The sequence below is a fragment of the Phoenix dactylifera genome, chromosome 12 (assembly GCF_051530095.1).
Source record: "Phoenix dactylifera cultivar Ajwa chromosome 12, Ajwa_hap1_PhDact_Kaust_v1.1, whole genome shotgun sequence".
NCBI classification, from domain to species: Eukaryota; Viridiplantae; Streptophyta; class Magnoliopsida; order Arecales; family Arecaceae; genus Phoenix; species Phoenix dactylifera.
The window spans coordinates 7463687-7483673 of record NC_143201.1 but is presented as its reverse complement, the minus strand read 5'-3'; the positions used below and the strand labels follow the sequence as shown (position 1 = coordinate 7483673).

General features: G+C 38.5%; 1 protein-coding gene across 4 annotated transcripts; it reads left to right on the top strand.

The window, feature by feature from the left end:
- Nucleotides 1–10651: 10651 nt before the first annotated feature.
- On the top strand, nucleotides 10652–18467 carry LOC103718871 (vesicle-associated membrane protein 727). 4 transcript variants are annotated; one of them, XR_015971863.1, is made up of 6 exons: nucleotides 10652–10787; nucleotides 11235–11500; nucleotides 11589–11784; nucleotides 11867–11987; nucleotides 15984–18036; nucleotides 18166–18467. XR_015971863.1 is itself a non-coding variant. In XM_088708261.1 (6 exons), the coding sequence occupies exons 2-6, from the start codon at nucleotides 11311–11313 to the stop codon at nucleotides 18307–18309; spliced, it is 714 nt and encodes a 237-aa protein (XP_088564387.1). In that variant the 5' UTR covers nucleotides 10652–10787; nucleotides 11235–11310; the 3' UTR covers nucleotides 18310–18467. The 4 variants fall into 4 exon arrangements, 2 of the variants coding, with proteins under 2 accessions (XP_088564387.1, XP_088564388.1); XM_088708261.1 differs by having other exon boundaries at nucleotides 17974–18036; XM_088708262.2 differs by having other exon boundaries at nucleotides 10761–11142; nucleotides 17974–18036.
- Nucleotides 18468–19987: the final 1520 nt, after the last annotated feature.

Sequence of the window (19987 nt, the reverse complement as noted above, 5' to 3'; positions counted from 1 at the left end):
TGATGTTGTAGGAAAAGTGTCAGCGGAGCCAGGAGATTTTGATCAGGGGACTCAGCACCCCAACGCGTAGGTTGTGATTCGGATCCGTGTTTGTGTCAGTCTACAATTTCTGTAAGAATCCCTACAACTAAGCACCTCTATTTATGCATGTATGGAATTTATCGTTGGTTATAATTTATCAGTATGTTGATATTAATTTTATGAGCTTGTATGACACATATGAGATGTGCATTTCGTTATGAAAATATTGAAATAATTAAACTGGAAAGAATTAACATATTTTTGAGAATTTAAGAAAATATGTGATGTGATTGGAATTTGATTAAACATGTAAAACTAGACATATAGAATGGGTTGGACTAACCTTCTCAATGACAAGTTGTCATGAGATGCCTCTACGAGCTGATGCGTAGGATAGCTGCCACAAGCTGATGCGTGGGATAGCCTCCACGGGTTTACGCGTGGGATAGCCTCTACGAGCTTATGCGTAGGATAGCCTCCATGGGCTTACGCGTGGGATAGCCTTTACGAGCTTATGCGTAGGATAGCCTCCACGGGCTTACGCGTGGGATAGCTGCCACGAGTTTATGCATGGGATTTGTGCAGTCTTGGACTGGGATATGAACTTGGTTTGTCCAAAGCCAGAAGTGATAAATTCTAAAATTTGGGAATCAGAGTAATACGGGAATGGATCACATAATGTGGAAAATGAATTTGTGTATATGAAATGAGTATATATACTTGTTATTTGTTGAGCCTTTGAAATGATGAAATGACATTTATTTGATGCTTTGATTATTTTATTATTATTACTGTGTGTGGCTGTTGAAATTCTTACTGGGCTGGAAAAGCTCATACTACACTTCCATTTTTTTTCAGAGGCACTGGATTCGTAGAATCTGTCGGGTAGGACAAGAAGTGAGCTCGATCTGGAGTCAGACTGCTAGATAGATAGAAGTTAATTGATCTTTTGCTCATGGACATTTGAATTTATGTAATCATTCAGTACATTTTATTTGGTTTGGTTTAAATACATTAATTATGGATTATTTGGAATTTTTGTTTATCTTAAGCCTTGCATGATCTTTAGGGTACTACTCTAGGGCTCATGCGGCCGGTCACGTACCGGACCCGGATGATGGGTTCGGGGCGTGACAATTTGGGCAAGGTGGCTTATTCCTTGTACGTGATTAGCCTTTTCTATTCAATCATGAATGCAAAATTATCGCTGACCTGAAGATAAATTCGAACAGAAAAGGAATTATCGTCTCTTTCCGTTCCTATTGATTTCCAAAAAGAAAATCAATAACTTAATATTGTTCGCTAATGACTAAATTATCGTCTCTTTCCGTTCATGTTGATTTCCACATTTGGAATCCATTATTTCTTTCCATTCCCTACCGCTCCCTTCAACCTTATAAATTCCAACGCCATCAACCCTTCTCATCACTACCATCAAAGAGAGTACGGAAATCGAGGAGTGCTTGAGAGACATGGCGCGAGTGGAGATGCAATGGAGGATGGTAGGACTTGCAGTGATTTGGCTTTTGCTGCTCAACAACTATTATTTCGTGGAAGCAGCGCAGGAGGAGATCGTGAAAGGCGGGTCCAATGAGGCTTTTGTCGAACCACGGCGCATGCTTGGTGTATTCCAATCCAAGAGAACTCTATCGACACCATCAAACCCTTATCACCGTGGCTGCAATCCGATTACCCGTTGTCGTGTTGACCCACCGGTAGCAAAAAATTGAAGAGAATAAAGTTGAAAAAGTCAATCTAAATTCTATCTCTATTGGGACTTTTTCAATTATTTTCTTTCATGCTTTTCTTCAAAAGGCTGATTTAGCTTCTTGTTCGCAACATGTTTGGTATTTCGTTTCATGTTATGAATAAAAAAACTTGGTTTTAGTGGTTATTCCCATGGAAAAGGCTCCTATCGTCTCTCTCTCTCTCTCTCTCTCTCTCTCTCTCTCTCTCTCTCTCTTTTTGCTTTTCCCCTACATATTATTTGATGTTGTTATTTGCAAAAGCTATTTTATTGATCTTTCTGGATATCAGTACAACTAACAGTGGTAAGAAATATTTCCTTGGATTCCTCTTTGTTCCATGAAAAAGGATCCTTTTAAGTTAGTAGAATTCTCCTCATCCAAGTACCAACTACCAACATATGGAAGAAAACAGCGGCCAAGATGAGATGGTGATTAAGGGAATGCTTGGTTCACTAAAAATTAAAAACACTAGAGTTATGTTAGCTGTCCATACATATTGTTATTGAATATTTTTTTACGTATTAGAGATAAAAGATGATGGCATGATGATAAATTCTTTAAAACTATGTGCACGTTGTATTTTCTTATATCATTGGTGGAGTGATGTTGGCAGAAATTGTAAACCATCTTTCAGATTTAGCTAATAACTGTGATTTATCTAGCAATTGGCGATAGTGAATTAACCAAAAAGTGTCATGACATCAGTTTTATATGGTCATGGGCAAACACCATGTCTAGAATAATTCAACAATCAGGTGGTTTATTATTCAAGTTTGTAAGTGTCCGGCATCTAGAGGGATGTAAACAAGTGGGAAGACGCAACATTGTTCAAGAATTTTAGTTTTTAGATCCATTTACGAATAATCCCTAGCCAAGGGGCATTTACGAAAAATCCTTTTCATAATCTCGTGAAATAATTATATAGCTTTCTTTTTTCGAAATCAATTAAACATAACGAAACCTGTAATAGGTATGCAAAAAAATGAGAAAATATTTTATAGTTTTATGTGTTTGTATATTGAAGGGACTAGATATATCAAAATGATGACAACTTCAAGTAAATTAGTATCCCTTTTGGAAAATGGAGACTTCCCATTTATAACCAAATAAACAATATTCACTAGTATCCCTTTGTCATGTCGTAATTCCATGTAAATGTTGGAAAGAGCAAACATTTTTGCTGCTAGCAAGTGTAGTACTTCACAAACATCACTTCCAAGAAATTATTGGAAAGAGCCCAAAACGTAGATAGAAATGTTATTATAACTGAGATGATACGGCTGTGATGCTCAAGTGATATCTTGCCATCTTCGTGCCTACAACGAGATGTGCTTGGATATGGATCATTTTATTTCGGATAAAATTAAAGGATGCAATTTTGGATCCTTCAAAGTCCAAGAATATGAACTATAAACTGAAACATATGCCACAGATATCGGGGAAATTGTTGTTCATTTGATTTTTCTTTCTTAGAAGATTGAAACAGAAGCATGTATGAAGAAAGCGCTATGGTTTTTCTTTATTTTTTTTTTTTGTTCAATCTTATGGAGTCCAGCTTTATGGATCCCATTCATTAAATCCTTGGAATAGATATTTCATGATTAAGAATGAAAGTTTCATGATTTTCAAGGCTTTTCAGGTTTTTTTAACGGAGCATTTAACTCGGAGCAAGTTTTATGCGCTCATGAGCAATAGTAATTCTATTTGGGGAAGGAGGCTTATTCCTTGTACGTGATTAGCCTTTCCTATTCAATCATGCATGCAAAATTATCGCTGACCTGAAGATAAATTCCAACAGAAAAGGAATTATCGTCTCTTTCCGTTCCTATTGATTTCCAAAAAGAAAATCAATAACTTAATATTGATCGCTGATGACTAAATTATCATCTCTTTCCGTTCCTATCGATTTCCAAAAAGAAAATCAATAACTTAATATTGACCGCTGATGACTAAATTATCATCTCTTTCCGTTCATATTGATTTCCACATTTGGATTCCATTATTTCTTTCCATTCCCTACCGCTCCCTTCAACCTTATAAATTCCAATGCCATCAATGTTAGGGATTAACCCTACGAATGCGGAATATAAAGGATAGTAGAAGAAAGAATAACACGGCAAAAAATAATAGCAAAACGCACAAGACACTCAAGTTTATGTGGTTCGGAGTCTCTTGCTCCTACGTCCACAGCCGCACAGATCAATATTTCACTATATGATCAAAGGAAGTTACAGAGATTCAAGAGAAGAGAAACAAACTCTCTTTCTCACAGCAAACAATCTCTCTCAAGACGAGCAACACGTCGTCTTCCTGATGCACACAAAGGATCTACTTTTTGAACCTCTCGTTGATGAGTTCTAGGGTTTCTCTAGGTTGCAACCACACCTCTCGTGTCCCTCAAGAAGTCTATATATACCTCCCAATCTCTTACTTTGATTAGGGCTCAAAAAATCTTGGCTTGGACCCGGTTCATAACTCAGCCTCGCGTGAAAACAGTGCTCGAGTTGACTCCCGCAATTCTGCGAGTCGACTCGGCAACAGTCCACAGAAAAATGCCTCTCTGTCTGCCTGTGGGAGTCGACTCCTAGAGTTCTCGAGTCGACTCCAACACTGGGGAGTCGACTCCAGGTCTGCTGGAGTCGACTCCAAAAACTGTGCCAAGACTACCTGCGTGCCAGAGTCGACTCCAAGTCTGCTGGAGTCAACTCCGGACCTTGCTGAAGGTTTCTTTCTTTGCTGATTCAACTCTGAATCTTCTCGAAATTCTTTCCGGCTTGTCTTCCCTTGATCCTCCACCACCATAGTGCACATAGGGGTCTAGGAAAAGGGAATAGATCAGGCTCCACAACCCAACAACTCTCCCACTTGGAGACTGATACATCCAGTCGTGCATCTATCTTAAAAATATACAAACTTCCATATCTTGATATGTATTCTTTGTGCGGCACCTTTATTCAACTATCTTTGGAGGCCAATTGAGGCCATGCATCGCCTCAATTTCTCTGTAGTGACTGTCTTAGTCAACATATCAGCTGAATTCTTTACTCCTTGAATCTTCTCAAGTAACAAACTGCCATTTTCTAGCAACTTTCTGATGAAGTGATATCTCAGCTGTATGTGCTTCGTTCTCGCATGAAACATTGGGTTCTTAGCTAAGTGAATAGCACTCTGACTGTCACAGAATAGTACACTACAGTTCTGTTCTCTGCCCAGCTCTTTCAGAAAGTTTTGTAGCCAAATCATCTCCTTGCTGGCTTCTGTAATGGCAACATATTCTGCCTCAGTTGTCGAAAGAGCAACGATCTCTTGCAGTTGTGAGAACCAACTCACTGCTGTCCCGCCTACGGTATAAACATACCCTGTGGTGCTTCTTCTAGTGTCAGTATCACCTCCTAGGTCTGCATCCACAAAACCTTGTAGTGTTTGACTGCCTTTTCTATAACACAAGCCTACATTTCTGGTACCTTTCAAATATCTTAGGATCCACTTGACAGCCTCCCAATGTTGTCTACCCGGATTGGCCATGTATCTGCTCACAGCTCCCACTGCATGTGCAATGTCGGGTCTCGTGCATATCATAGCATACATCAAGCTGCCTACAGCTGAAGCATATGGTACCCTTGACATCTTCTTCAGCTCCTCATCATCCTTGGGTGATTGCTCTTTTGAAAGTTTGAAGTGGCTTGCCAAAGGTGTCTTCACAGAATCTGCATCTGTCATATTGAATCTATTCAGCACCTTATCAATGTAGTTAGCTTGAGAAAGCTTCAGTGTTCCAGCCACCTTATCCCTTTCAATCCTTAGCCCAAGCATCTGTTTTGCTGCACCCATGTCTTTCATTGCAAACTTCCTTGATAGCTCTTTCTTCCATCTTTCAATCTCTTGTAGGTTCGGTCCGGCTATCAACATGTCGTCAACATACAATAGTAAGATAATAAAACTGCCATCAAGTACCTTATGATAACAGCAATGATCTTCTTGACATCTTGCAAAACCATTGTTGATCATGAATCCATCGAACTTTTTGTACCACAACCTCGAGGCCTGTTTCAAACCATACAAACTTCTCTTCAGTTTGCATACAAGGTTCTCCTTGCTAGGGACTGCAAAGCCGATAGGTTGCTGCATGTTGATGTCTTCATCAATCTCTCCATGGAGAAATGCAGTTGTAACATCCAACTGCTCCAAATACAGATTTTCTGCTGCCACAATACTCAGAATCACTCTGATTGTTGAATATTTGACTACCGGAGAGAAAATCTCAGTGTAGTCGATACCTTCCTTCTGTTGGAAGCCTTTCACAACCAACCTTGCTTTGTACCTCTTGCTGCCATCATGTTCCTCTTTAACTTTGTAGACCCACTTGTTCTGTAAAGCCTTTTTGTCTTCTGGTAGTGAACTGAGCTCCCAAGTTTGATTTCTATCCAAGGACTTCATCTCGTCCTTCATGGCTAACTCCCACTTCACCGAATCTTTGCTTTCCATGGCTTCTTCATAACACTCGGGTTCACCTTCATCTGTCAATAGCAGATAATGTAAAGAGGATGAATATCTATCCGGTTGTCTGGAGATTCTTGTAGATCTTCTCAGCTGCGGTATACTTGGTTGAGGTTGTGCCACAACAGTTTCTGAATTTTCAGGATTTCTCTGAACTCTTTTGGCAACGTCTTCTTCTGTAATCTCTTGCAACTCAACTTGCTGTTTTTCCTTGCTTTGCTCCCCTATATTCTCAAGATCTGAAGTATTCTTGTCCTTATAGAGAACTCGCTCATTGAATATCACATCCTTGCTTCTGATGACCTTCTGGTTCTGCGCATCCCAGAACTTGTAACCAAAATCATCTGTACCGTATCCAATGAAGAAACATTTTCTGGACTTTGCATCTAGCTTGTCCCTTTTCTCTGCATTGATGTGCAAAAAGGAGACACACCCAAAGACCCTCAAGTGTGACAAATTTACTATTTTTCCTATCCACTCTTCTTCAGGCAATTTGCAATCTAGGGAAACCGACAGGCCTCTGTTTATCAGATACGCTGCGGTGTTGACTGCCTCAGCCCAAAACATCTTGGGCAAACCAGCATGGATCCTCATACTATTGGCTCTCTCATTCAGGGTTCTGTTCATTCGCTCAGCCACCCCATTTTGCTGCAATGTGCTCGGTATTGTCTTCTCCATTTGGATTCCATTCTCTGCGCAGAATTTCTTGAACTCGCTACTGTCATACTCACCGCCATTATCAGACCTTAGTCGTTTTATCTTTACACCAGATTCATTCTCCACTAGACTTTTCCACTTCTTAAAGGTGACAAATACCTCTGATTTGTGCTTCATGAAATAAATCCAAACCTTTCTGGTAGAGTCGTCGATGAACGTGACATAATAGTGTGAGCCTCCAAGAGATGCAACCGGTGAAGGCCCCCACACATCTATGTGTACAAGCTCTAGCTTTTCTGTCTTCGGTGTTCTTCCACTCTTTGAGAAACTAACTCTTTTCTGCTTCCCAAATATGCAGTCTTCACAGAGACCTACATCAACAGTTTTCAGATCTGCTAGCTTGTTCTTTTTCACCATCATCTTCATACCTTTCTCACTCATATGTCCGAGTTTGCGATGCCAAAGACAACTACCTGCACCTCTTTCTGCTAATGCCACCGTATCCTTGGTGTCATTGGTCATGTAGAGAGTTCCCAACTTGTTCCCACGTGCTATCACCATAGCTCCTTTGGTAATTTTCCATGAACCACCTACGAAGGTAGTAACATACCCTTCGCTGTCAAGCTGCCCAACAGAAATCAAGTTTCTCTTCAAGCCTGGGACATGCCTCACATTCTTCAGTTTCCACACTGACTGATTCAGCATCCTGATATGAACTTCACCTTTCCCCACAATATCTAAAGGCTCATCATCAGCGAGATAAACCTTTCCGAAGTCTCCTGCAGTGTAATTCAGCATACACTCCTTCCGTGAGGTAGAATGAAACGAAGCTCCAGAGTCTAGTATCCACGATTCCATAGGACTGTCCACGCTGAGAATCAAAGCATCGTTGGCTTCATCTGTGGTTGCATTCACGGACTCCTCATTCTGCCCCTTACTTGGATTCTTCTTTCTGAGCCAACAATTCTTCCTCGTGTGGCCCATCTTGCCACAATGCCAGCAGCCATCGCCTTTCGATCTAGACTTGCTCCTCCTCTTAGACTTCGATCTGCCACGATTTTCACTACGTTGCACAGTTCTTCCTCTGCCTTCAGATGTGTTCAGAATCGAACCAGATTTCACACCAGACTCCCTCCTTCTGATATCTTCACTGAGTATCAGATTTCGGACCTCCTCAAACTTCAGTTTGTTTGAGCCGCAGGAACTGCTTACAGCTGTCACCGTTGCACCCCAACTTTCTGGCAAGGAGGATAGGAGAATTAGAGCACGAACTTCATCCTCAAAGCTGATTTCCACCGAACTCAACTAGCTCGTAATCAGATTGAACTCATTGATGTGATCCGTAACTGAGGAACCTTCACTCATCTTCAGATTGAATAAACGGCGCATTAGGTACACATTGTTAGAGGCCGAGGGTTTTTCATACATATTCAACAGTGCTTTCAGCAAACCTACTGTTGTCTTTTCTTCCAAAACGTTGAATGCAACATTTCGAGCCAACGTTAAGCGAACAACTCCCAAAGCCTGACGATCAATTAAATCCCAGTCGGCCTGTGACATATCTGTCGGTTTCATACCTTCAAGAGGTAGATGAAGTTTCTTCTGATATAAATAATCTTCGATCTGCATCTTTCAGAAACCAAAGTCTTTGCCGTCAAATCTGTCAATATTGACCTTGCCTTCTTCAGCCGCCATTGCTTCCACTTTTTTTTTCTTCGAACCAGATTGCTCTGATACCAGTTGTTAGGGATCAACCCTACGAATGCGGAATATAAAGGATAGTAGGAGAAAGAATAACACGGCAAAAAACAATAGCAAAACGCACAAGACACTCAAGTTTATGTGGTTCGGAGTCTCTTGCTCCTACGTCCACAGCTGCACAGATCAATATTTCACTATATGATCAAAGAAAGTTACAGAGATTCAAGAGAAGAGAAACAAACTCTCTTTCTCACAGCAAACAATCTCTCTCAAGACGAGCAACACGTCGTCTTCCTGATGCACACAAAGGATCTACTTTTTGAACCTCTCGTTGATGAGTTCTAGGGTTTCTCTAGGTTGCAACCACACCTCTCGTGTCCCTCAAGAAGTCTATATATACCTCCCAATCTCTTACTTTGATTAGGGCTCAAAAAACCTTGGCTTGGACCCGGTTCATAACTCAGCCTCGCGTGAAAACCGTGCTCGAGTCGACTCCCGCAATTCTGCGAGTCGACTCGGCAACAGTCCACAGAAAAATGCCTCTCTGTCTGCCTGTGGGAGTCGACTCCTAGAGTTCTCGAGTCGACTCCAACACTGGGGAGTCGACTCCAGGTCTGCTGGAGTCGACTCCAAAAACTGTGCCAAGACTACCTGCGTGCCAGAGTCGACTCCAAGTCTGCTGGAGTCGACTCCGGACCTTGCTGAAGGTTTCTTTCTTTGCTGATTCAACTCTGAATCTTCTCGAAACTCTTTCCGGCTTGTCTTTCCTTGATCCTCCACCACCATAGTGCACATAGGGGTCTAGGAAAAGGGAATGGATCAGGCTCCACAACCCAACAATCAACCCTTCTCATCACTACCGTCAAAGAGAGTACAGAAATCGAGGAGTGCTTGAGAGACATGGCACCGTCACGTGTGGAGATGCAGTGGAGGATGGTAGGGCTTGCAGTGATTTGGCTTTTGCATTAAAAAATCTTAAAATAATTTTTTTTAGGGGGTGAAATTAACGTGTAAGGCAACTTTAAAATTAATCAACACCTCATGTGGTTTGTGGTATAAAGCATATTATAGTTGCAAGGCTATGGTAAAGATTTCTGGTAATACATTTTGGGTGCAACTAATGTAGTAAAAATGATCAGCTTCCAAACTCCATGGTAAAGTTGCTGTAAATATTTGGTATTATACTTTATTTACTGAAAACGGATACATTGTTATTTTAGTTAAACAAAAATAATTGTTGTATATCTATCTTTGAAGGTATAAATTAAGCGAATCATTGAGAATAAAACTAGTGCAGCAATCATTATAATATTTGAAAAATTAGTTCAGCAATTAATTAGTGTCCCGGCATTGCGCTGGATGCAAAATGCAATAGATTTACTCTTCTAGCTATTGTTAAAAAGATTCTTGATGGCACCTACATCTTCCAAATTATGTTTAGGCCTCAAGAGTTTTAATAACAACATTTATAATTTTAAGGTCATAAATAATTTTTCAGAAAGTGAATCTCAATATACTGATCTAAATGAAAGTTCTAGATCCAGACCTTCCTCGCCTTAAGTTGCAGGAAAAATTTGTTATTTCAACTCCAGAAAATAGACTCATTATGAACTTTTCCAGAAGCAATTCTTTCTAAAAGATTCACCAAACACAAACCGATAACATACTTTAAATATTACTATTTTTATTTTTTAAAAAAATTATTTAATATAACTCCGTATTATCATTATAGAAGGTAATTTAACTTTAAATATTTCCTTTCTATTTTTTATAATTTTTAATCATATTTTTATTGCTGGACGTTCAAAATTGAATAATATTTTTATTTAATTTTTTTCTTCTTTTTTTTGGGTTTAAACGGTCAACTTACTGAACATTAAGACTAATATAAATTCATTTACTTAAAAAATAATATTTTTTATTATAAAAAAATATATGTTGATAAAGTATCCAAGATAAAGTTAAACCCGCCGCTCAGCGCGGGTTACATTCTAGTTACAGTAAAAAGTTGAGCTCAATTCAGTAAGCGGAAGCAGAAGCGGGTACTTATTATCCGCTTGATCGAAACCCAACTCTCTCCGAGAAGGACATCTCAAAGTACACGGAGATAGATGGCGAGAGCGAGACCTTCGACTCGAAGCAAGCGAAATTAGGGTTTTGGAGGTTCGATCTCTCTCCATATCTCGCCTTTTTTTTTTTTTTAATCTCCGAAACCGGTTTGGATTCGAGGATTTTTCTTTTTTTTTTCTGGGAGAATTTTCGTCTGATTTCCCCCACCTGGACAGACAGTCCTTGCGCAATCTGAGTATCGATCACATGGAATTTTCTCCAATTTTGCTCAAATTTAACTTGGTTTATTCGAATACACTTCCTCCGATTCTTGATCTGAAATTCTTCTTGGTACTTCTGTTCTAGACTCCGATTATGAAACAAAAAAAGATAAATATTTCATCTTGTTTCATTTTCTATTAAATATTCTCAAGAAAGAAGTCCTTGGTTCAAATCTTTTCCCAAGTAGGTTAGAAATTCGCAGCTATCCTCTGTTTTTTGGTGTTCTAAAGTTGTTGCGGAATTAAAGACCTTTACTCTGTTCTCTCTTTATGTGTACAGAGTGGTCAACGATTGCTGGATATATTCATATATTGGCTGGTACTGGTGTATTGGAGAATTTTTTTACTCCAGAGACATGAGCAAGCAACCACTGATATATAGTTTTGTTGCGAAAGGCACTGTTGTGCTTGCTGAGCACACTTCCTTTTCTGGGAATTTTAATACTATTGCGATCCAGTGCTTACAGAAGCTGACACCAAATAGCAACAAGTACACTTATTCATGCGATGGGCATATGTTCAACTTCCTTGTTGATAAAGGGTTTGGTATGGTTTTCTTGTAGATTCTCATCTTTTCTTTTCTTGTTTTGGCCATAGTCTGTCTTTAAATAGCTGGGTTTTTTTTCCTGTGTAGTTTTCCTTGTTGTGACTGATGAATCAATTGGGAGGAGTGTACCATTTGTTTTTCTAGAGCGAGTTAAGGATGATTTCATGCAGCGTTATGGATCGGACATTAATGATGGAGGCTTCCACACGCTCGCTGATGATGAGGATGATGATCTGTTGGAAGATAGGTTCAGTGTTGCTTACAGTCTTGATCGGGAGTTTGGGTATGTATTAGACTGCACTTAAAATTGCCAAAACCATGCTTGCAATTATGAATTGTATTAAATTGTCTATTAATTGTAACAGTCCAAGGCTGAAGGAGCATATGCAGTATTGTGTAAATCATCCAGAAGAAATGGCCAAGCTATCCAAGCTGAAATCTCAGATAACAGAGGTTAAAGGAATAATGATGGACAATATTGAGAAGGTGTGAAGTTTTATCGCCCTTTCTGCTCATAACTTATAGAATGCTTGAAAGATAATATAAAGATAAGTATATTTTTCTAGCTAAGTGAGAACTATGACCATTATTTTGCAAAAAGCATTATCCATTATGACAACCTGGATGGTACACTGCTTGGATGTTATGAACCTTTAAAAATTACGGCATTGAACTCAATTATATATATGTTATTTAATTACACTGAGACAAAAGATCACTTAGATCACTTAAATCTCTGGACAAAAGATCACTTAGATTTTCTTTTGTTTAGGAAGGATGCTATTATTTAATATTTGATGATAGTTGTGTTTAGAAGGCCCATATTTTGTATTTGTTACGTGAGTCTGCTTCTCTCTCTCTCTCTCTCTCTCTCTCTCTCTCTCTCTCTCTCTCTCTCTTCCCTGCGCCCTCCCCTATTTTTGTGTTTGTGTGTGTCTCAGTGTACCGCATTGAGGAAAAACACCTGAAAAACTGGAGCACTTTCTAACTTAGGATCTCATAGAACTTTTTGGGTATTAACAATGTAGTTTCATCTAGTTTAGCTACAGCAATGCCACAGGAAGTTGAGGGTTAGACATCAGATTTCATTGGAGAGGTTGAAGCAGTGAAAGGAATTTGATAGCATCATTTTTTGTTGTATTAATTAACAGAAGTTGGTGATAGATCTTGTCAAAGGGATGGAATAAAAAGAAAGATATTTAAGAAGTGTGTCAGCATCCTTATTTATATTCTTTAACTAGATGATTAAAAGAACAAAAGTGTCAAAGAAGGGGAAAGAATACTTGAGGTAATTATTTCTCCCCAAAAATTTAGGCATTGAAACCATGGAAATGATTCCATTGACAAAATGAATAATATTATTCCTGACTATCTTCCAAACCCTTTGAACCAAGGTCCGCCGTACCGGTCCGGATCGGCGTACCGGTGGCCGGCCGGACCGGTACCGTACCGGTCCGGACCACTTTCTTTCCCATCAAAAAAAAAAAAAAAAAGCTGTGGCCTCGGCCACAGCTTTCTTCCTTAAAACCACGGCGGGCGCGTGGTTTTTAAAACCACGCGCCACGCGGTGGTTTAAAAACCACAGCGCGTGGCGCTGTGGTTCCCAAAAAAAAAAAACCCTGGTTTTTTTTTATTTGAAAGAAGTGGCCCACGGCTACTTCTTTCTTAAAACCACGCGCGGGCGCGTGGTTTTTAAAACCACGCGCCACGCGGTGGTTTAAAAACCACAGCGCGTGGCGCTGTGGTTCCCAAAAAAAAAAAAAACGGCTTTTTTTTTTGTTTTTGAAAGAAGTAGCCCGTGGGCCACTTCTTCCTTGAAACCACGCGTGGCGCGTGGTTTTTGAAACCACGCGCCACGCGGTGGTTTTAAAAACCACAGCGAGGCGCTGTGGTTCCCCCCCCCCAAAAAAAAACACCGTACCGGTGCGAACCGGCCGGTATCGGCCGGTACGAGGCCGGTACCGGCCGGTACGGTCTCCGTACCGGCCGGTTCACAGAAGAAAACCGGAAAATACCGGTTTTCATCTGTGTCCGGTACCGGTCAGGGACCGGACCGGTATGTACCGGCCCGTACCGGCCGGTACGGGCCGGTACGACATTCCTTGCTTTGAACTTTCATGCATTTTTTGTCTTACACTTTATCCTCTACTAGGTGAATGTCTGTTTTACTCCACAATTTTGATATGGCATGCTGGCTCTGGTGATTGAGAGTTCTCAACACCATCAAAAGAGTCCGAGAACTTTCATTGTCAAGTACATAATTCCATAATAATGATAACTAGTCATAAAGAGGTAAATTTGGCACCATCTGAAGCACTCTTTTTCTTCAGTTAAAGATTAGCATAAAATGATCATCTAGACGTAGGCTTGGATCTTATGTTGAATTTTAACTCTAAAGTTTCTTCTGATAAAAATGAGTCTCTCCAAAACGGAGAAAGCTACAATCGGGCTTAATAAGAATTGGCTACCTAACGACTTGAACAGCATATTAACCATAAACCACTTGTTACAGTAAATCAGGGCTTGGTTAACCTCTTGGAAAGGCTATGGCATTAAACAACTTTTTCTATCATGCCGGCAAGCTGACCAAGGCATCATAATTCAAATCAATAAGGAAGAGTTGAGGAAGAAAAGATATCATCTTTATACTATAATTTGTTGAAGTATTGATTCCATTGTCTCTCCATACTACAGAAATTGCATCAACCTTCAAACCTGTCTCACCTGATGATGAACTACTAGTTACATAGGTAGCTAATCTCTTGAAAAGGGTACAACATTCCCACACCTTGCTTATCACACAATTAGTAGCCCACCAAGGTAAAAGAATTCAATATACATTCATACGTATACATATACATATATATATATATATAGTAATTTGTTAAGAATGAAGAAAGGTATCATCCTTAGGTATCAAAAAAAAAAAAACAAAGGTATCACCCTTATACTATAATTTGTTCAAGTATTAATTTTTTATTACCTCTCCATACTTTTCAAAACTGTCATCTGTGATGATTTTTGCCAATATGGTGACCTTTGCCCCCATTCATCTTACAGCATCGTCGACAATATCTACCTCATACTACATGCCATGAATCACTCTTTTGTCCACTCTAATTAATTTTTTTATTACCTCTCCATACTTTTCAAAACTGTCATCTGTGATGATTCTTACCAATATGGTGCTCAAATTATATTCCTGTCTCCTAATTAAAGAAAAATCACTTCAAGTGCTTTTGTAATTTGATCACCATAAGCTCGTCACTATGAGTATAATAAGCTACATTCATTTTTGACGATTTCTATACCTAGGAACTTACCCATCTTTAGCAAAACCTTGACCATTTGAAATGATTAATTTAAGAAGGCATTTTGTGAACGTATGTTATAAACTGGTAAGGCCATATGAAACATAACTATGAACTTGGTGTTGTAATTGTCCTTCTGATGATATGTATCAATTTTACTAAAGTATGCCTAAAGTGCATCATAATGCAACGTATTGTATATTTGTAGTTTTGGGTCTTCATTTATTCCCCTAAACAATCAGAATGTGTTGGTGCCCATGATTGTTTTTGTGCCATTCATATGCAAGAGTAGTGTGAGAATTTGTATCTATGACCATGAACAAGTACATTAGGAGCTGAAAGTGTTTTTAACAAGTCAATCATGCTACATATACACATGATGTACCCTCATCTTGGGATTTTTGGAGGTTGCAATGTTTGACACCAAGGAGCATGAGCACTCAGCACCCATTTTAATTGTCCAAGTAACACTGATCGGAAGGGTATTAGTCATTAATTTTCTCCCCTTGGTCCGTAACTTTGTAGCATAAGTCTTATTGATGATGAATCACAAGAAGTCCTGGTTCAAAGCTATAGAATTTTCAAGTTCAAATTAAACTAGCTTGCATATGAGCATTAATACATATTTGAGGAGATTGTCTACAGGGCATCTTTATTTGCTTCTACTAGGTTGGCTCTTAGAAACAAGACTATTAAACTGTCCTTTTCAGTTGAGATCCCTTTTTTTTTCTTTGTTTTGTTTTGTTTTTTTTCTTTCTTTCTTGAGGTGGCTGTTGCCAAATTTTTCTCCAATCATCTAAGACTTCCAGTGACCAACTCAATAGGGATGATTTTTTCCAGGGATGGAGTCAGGATTGTTTCCTGGGGGGTCAAAATAAATCGTCAGAATGTTTAAATTTTACCTTGTAAAACATATTGGTGTTTTTTTGTAAAATAAAAAATGAAAAATATTTATGAAAGCTGTGCTCTATGTCTCAGTCTAAAAGTTGTTCTCTATGTTATTTCATATTATTCTATTTAGGAAAAATTGTTATATGTTGAGATGATATTGCTCATATGTTAATTGTTAAACACATTTGGAATTCAATTCCTAGTAAGCTACGAGAAATAGTAGTCAAGAAAATCATAGTTAATGATGGGATTTCTAAATAACTGATGAAATTATGTGCAGAAACAAAAATATATTGGGAAACGTACCAGTATTTCTCCTAAGACTAGCAAGAGAGAAACAGAAATGTTCAAGGGCTTGAAGCTGCAATGTGTAGAGACGTGCATAGTGGCTGTCATTGATAAGTGATGGAACAGACTGGATGTTTGATCATTATGTTGGTGTTGCTCAACTTAAGATGGCAGCATTGCAAAGAATTGTGAAGAGAGAAAAATTTACTCAGGCAACTTGTGTTGTTGACGTTGAGAGGAACCTCCCTTTTAGGGAGGTGCATAGTGCAGCATGGTTTGAGGCAGACTGAGAATGCATTAGAAGGATTAGCCCCTAACTTGATCTTTTTCATTGGATCTACTTTTAAGATACTCAATCCAATGCCCTTGGCACCTAAAATTAAGAGTTTCATTACCATGAAATCACTAGACAGTATCTTGGCAAACATCACAGGCACCAGATGTAGTGAAGAGGTTTACAGGACTGTCCACATTGACGTGACTTTTAGCCTTTTGATCTTCTGCGATTGCTTGCTTTCTATGGTTATCATAACGCACGAATTTACATGTATGTCCTAAAGCAAAGTTTAGTACCTCCGTAGATAAAATTAAACAGATGATCAGTCACCTTATTCTGGAGACAGAAAACTAGTGTGAAGTTGAATTCGCAACTATTTGGTGTTTTTCATTCCACGGATTGAAATGATGTATGTAGTCATCCGTCCTCCTATCCAGTATGTAACCTCTATTACTAAATTATTATGCCTCTATGGTAACTCCACTTGTTTGTGATGGAACACTCAGGTATCAAATCTTCAATGGAAATACGTTTTCAAAGCTAGAGTATAAGCATATATAGTCCGAAAACATGTTCGCTTTCTAAATTCCTTTTCATCACACACTTGATAAGTATTAGAAGATATGATACTTTTTGTTTGTCATTCACTCGTAAAATTTCTCCTTTTTCCCCAATAACTTAATAATTATCTACATTCTTGCTAGAAAATCATAACTTTCCATGAACAAATTTGATATACATCAGGATTCTTTAAATTTTAGTATTTCACTCAGATTCATGTACATCTTCCCACTCCTTCGAGTCATACAGATGCACATAAACAGGACATTATAACTGATATAGGGAAAGCTTCTTTCAGCTAGAATCGTTTGTCAAACTTAATTTTTTTTTTTATTAGCAAAATCTTTTGCAATTGTTTTACTTTATAGAAAAGTTATTATGTATAAGAAGATGACTACTAATCTTGAGCATATTGCTTTGGAGAATTAGGCTGTCCATGCATTTAGGTGTGAACATTGAGGTCTGGTTCTGATGTGCTTGTGCTAGTCAGATTTTTGTTATTAGAAGTATATATGTATTTATGTATGTATGTATGTGTGTGTGTGTGTGTATACCCCTTCTTTCCCCAGATTCTATGATAAATGGCTCAGTTGAAAATTATAAACTGCAATACCTGCCTTTTAATGTCTATACAATTAAATCAAAGAATTCAAACAGACTTCTTGTACATGGAAACATTAAGGCCATTTTTCTTCTTGTTAGTATGTGGGGAAGGAAATTAAATTGGAGAAATGTGTTGGCGAAATAGCCTATATCAGCAGATTCCAGTGCCATCTACTGCAGTTCTCTCACTTTCGCAGCAACCAAACATTGGAAGGATCTTTTGATTTACTTTACTAAGCCTGTACCATCCATGGTGGATAGTTAAAAGCTTGAGTTACAAAATGAAGTACTTAAAAAAAAAGAGTAACACATATTTCGATAAAGATGCAAGAGAAAGCTATTTCATTTTGTGTCCTCATTCTATGAGCATGATGTCAGTTGGAATGTTTGACTTTGAAATGAATATCAACTTAATGGTCCGAAGAATTCGAAAAACACAAATTAGCAGCTGCAAACTTGGTTATGAGGATATTATACTGGTTAACAACCCTGAACTTAGTTATGGGGAGATGATACTCATTTTAGTTTTGCATCGACGTAGGTTCTTGATCGGGGAGAGAAGATTGAACTTTTGGTGGACAAGACTGAAAGTTTGCAATTTCAGGTATTCTCCTATTTACGGAGTTTCAATATTAATTTGATTAAAAAGTACTGTAGCACTATATATGGCATGAAATGTGAAAACAGAATGGAATGTTTTCAAAGCATCAAAATTGTTGGTCTCTTTTTTCAGGCTGACAGCTTTCAGAGACACGGCAGGCAACTCCGACGGAAGATGTGGCTCCAGAATCTCCGATTCAAGCTGATGGTAGCTGGTGCTGTAATGGCACTCATAGTCATAGTCTGGTTGATGGCCTGTAGAGGGTTCAAGTGTTGATGGGACAAAGATGAGATTCCTGTTTCTGTTTATTTTTCGCCTCTTTTTCTATGTAATGACTAGTGCCCTGTGCATATTGCTGGTGTTTGGCTTTCGTTGATATGTTAATAACCCACACTTAGCTTGAAGAGTATATTGAAATATCTTGGTTTATTGCATTTTTCTGCAAGGTGAAAAGAATATTGACATTAAAAATTTTCATGATGATTGATGCATCGAAGCTGATTTTCTGGTGTTATTTTGATATCTAGATTGACAGAACTTGATCACTGTATATTAAAAATGGTTTAAGCCTTCAAGATGTGTAGATCTGGGAACCTGTCAGAGTTGCTGATGGAAGTTTACAGACATGGAATCAGGTGTTTCTTAAGGTAGAAATGTTGAGTTCAGACACATCTAACGCTATCCAAACTTGTTTCGTCCTGTTTTTCAAATCTACGCCTGATCTGTTAAAAAGATGGATATAAAATAGCCCGTGATATGTAGTTATTTTCTTCTTCTTGTTTGTTCTGATCTTTTACTTTCCTACTTAAGGCTGTTGGCTGTGTACTTCATGATTGGCACTTATTAAGCCTAATATTATTGGCTTTTATCTAAATGTTTGGGTGAATGTCATTGCAAAATATGTATCTAAGTTTATGAAATTATAGAGTAGCGATGTTTTATGCTGCTTCAATATTCTTCAATTATAAATGTTACGTATAACACAAATAAATTTAAAGTAAATGTATTTCCTTTGGGAAAATGGTTGTAAAAAATATATAAGAACTTCTAATAATCTGTGCATGTGTGCCTGTGTGTCTGTGTGTTGGTGTGCGTCCAGGCTTGTGTCTGTAACTATTTTTTATTATAATGTTATTATTATGAATACGAATATTAGGCAATCGGTTTTCACTTCGCATGGTACTGCTATGGATTTCGGGCCGGATGGGAGCGGATTTGGAGAAGCTAGGGTTGGGTGGGAAGGGCCAAGAGAGAGGGGGGTTAGGAGGGTCGTTGGTGTAGAGTATGGTGAGATTAGAACCCCTAACTGTTATATAAAAACGAAATAAGAAAGAACGTTATTATTGCACGTAATTAACATTGGAGAGCAATTTCATCATTATAGTTGCCCTCAAAAAAAATAAATAAATAAATAAAGGAAAATGATTACAATTGCATGCATCCAAAACTAGGGACGGCAACAACTTAGGTTTGGGTCAAGTAGGTCAATTTCCGTACCCACTCTGCAATTTGAAACCTTGAATCCATTACCCACCCTCTACCTATCTCGAGGTAGAGCGCTGATGATGGCTAAAGGTAGGGGATGAAGGTGGAAGGAAAAAAACTTGGTGCAACACTATGACTAGGGCGAAAGGAGGGACAGACGAGTGTGTCGAGTAGACAAGTGACTTGATAGTTGGTCCGTATAGAAAAGGTAAAGTGATTAAGTGAAAAAGTACTTTATGAATTAGTACTATATTATATCAAGTCGGCTTCGAAGTGAGCCTCATTATTATCCACACCCATCTCAAATTTATTGTGGGTTTTAGCACAACACCAATTATAAACGAGTTGGATAAAACTCTCCACTAAGATCGGGCCAAGATGGGTACCTGATGGGTTAACTTTAATTTCCACCCCTATCTAAGATCCCTATTCAATTTTATGTACTTAATTCTCACTTATTATACTTTTC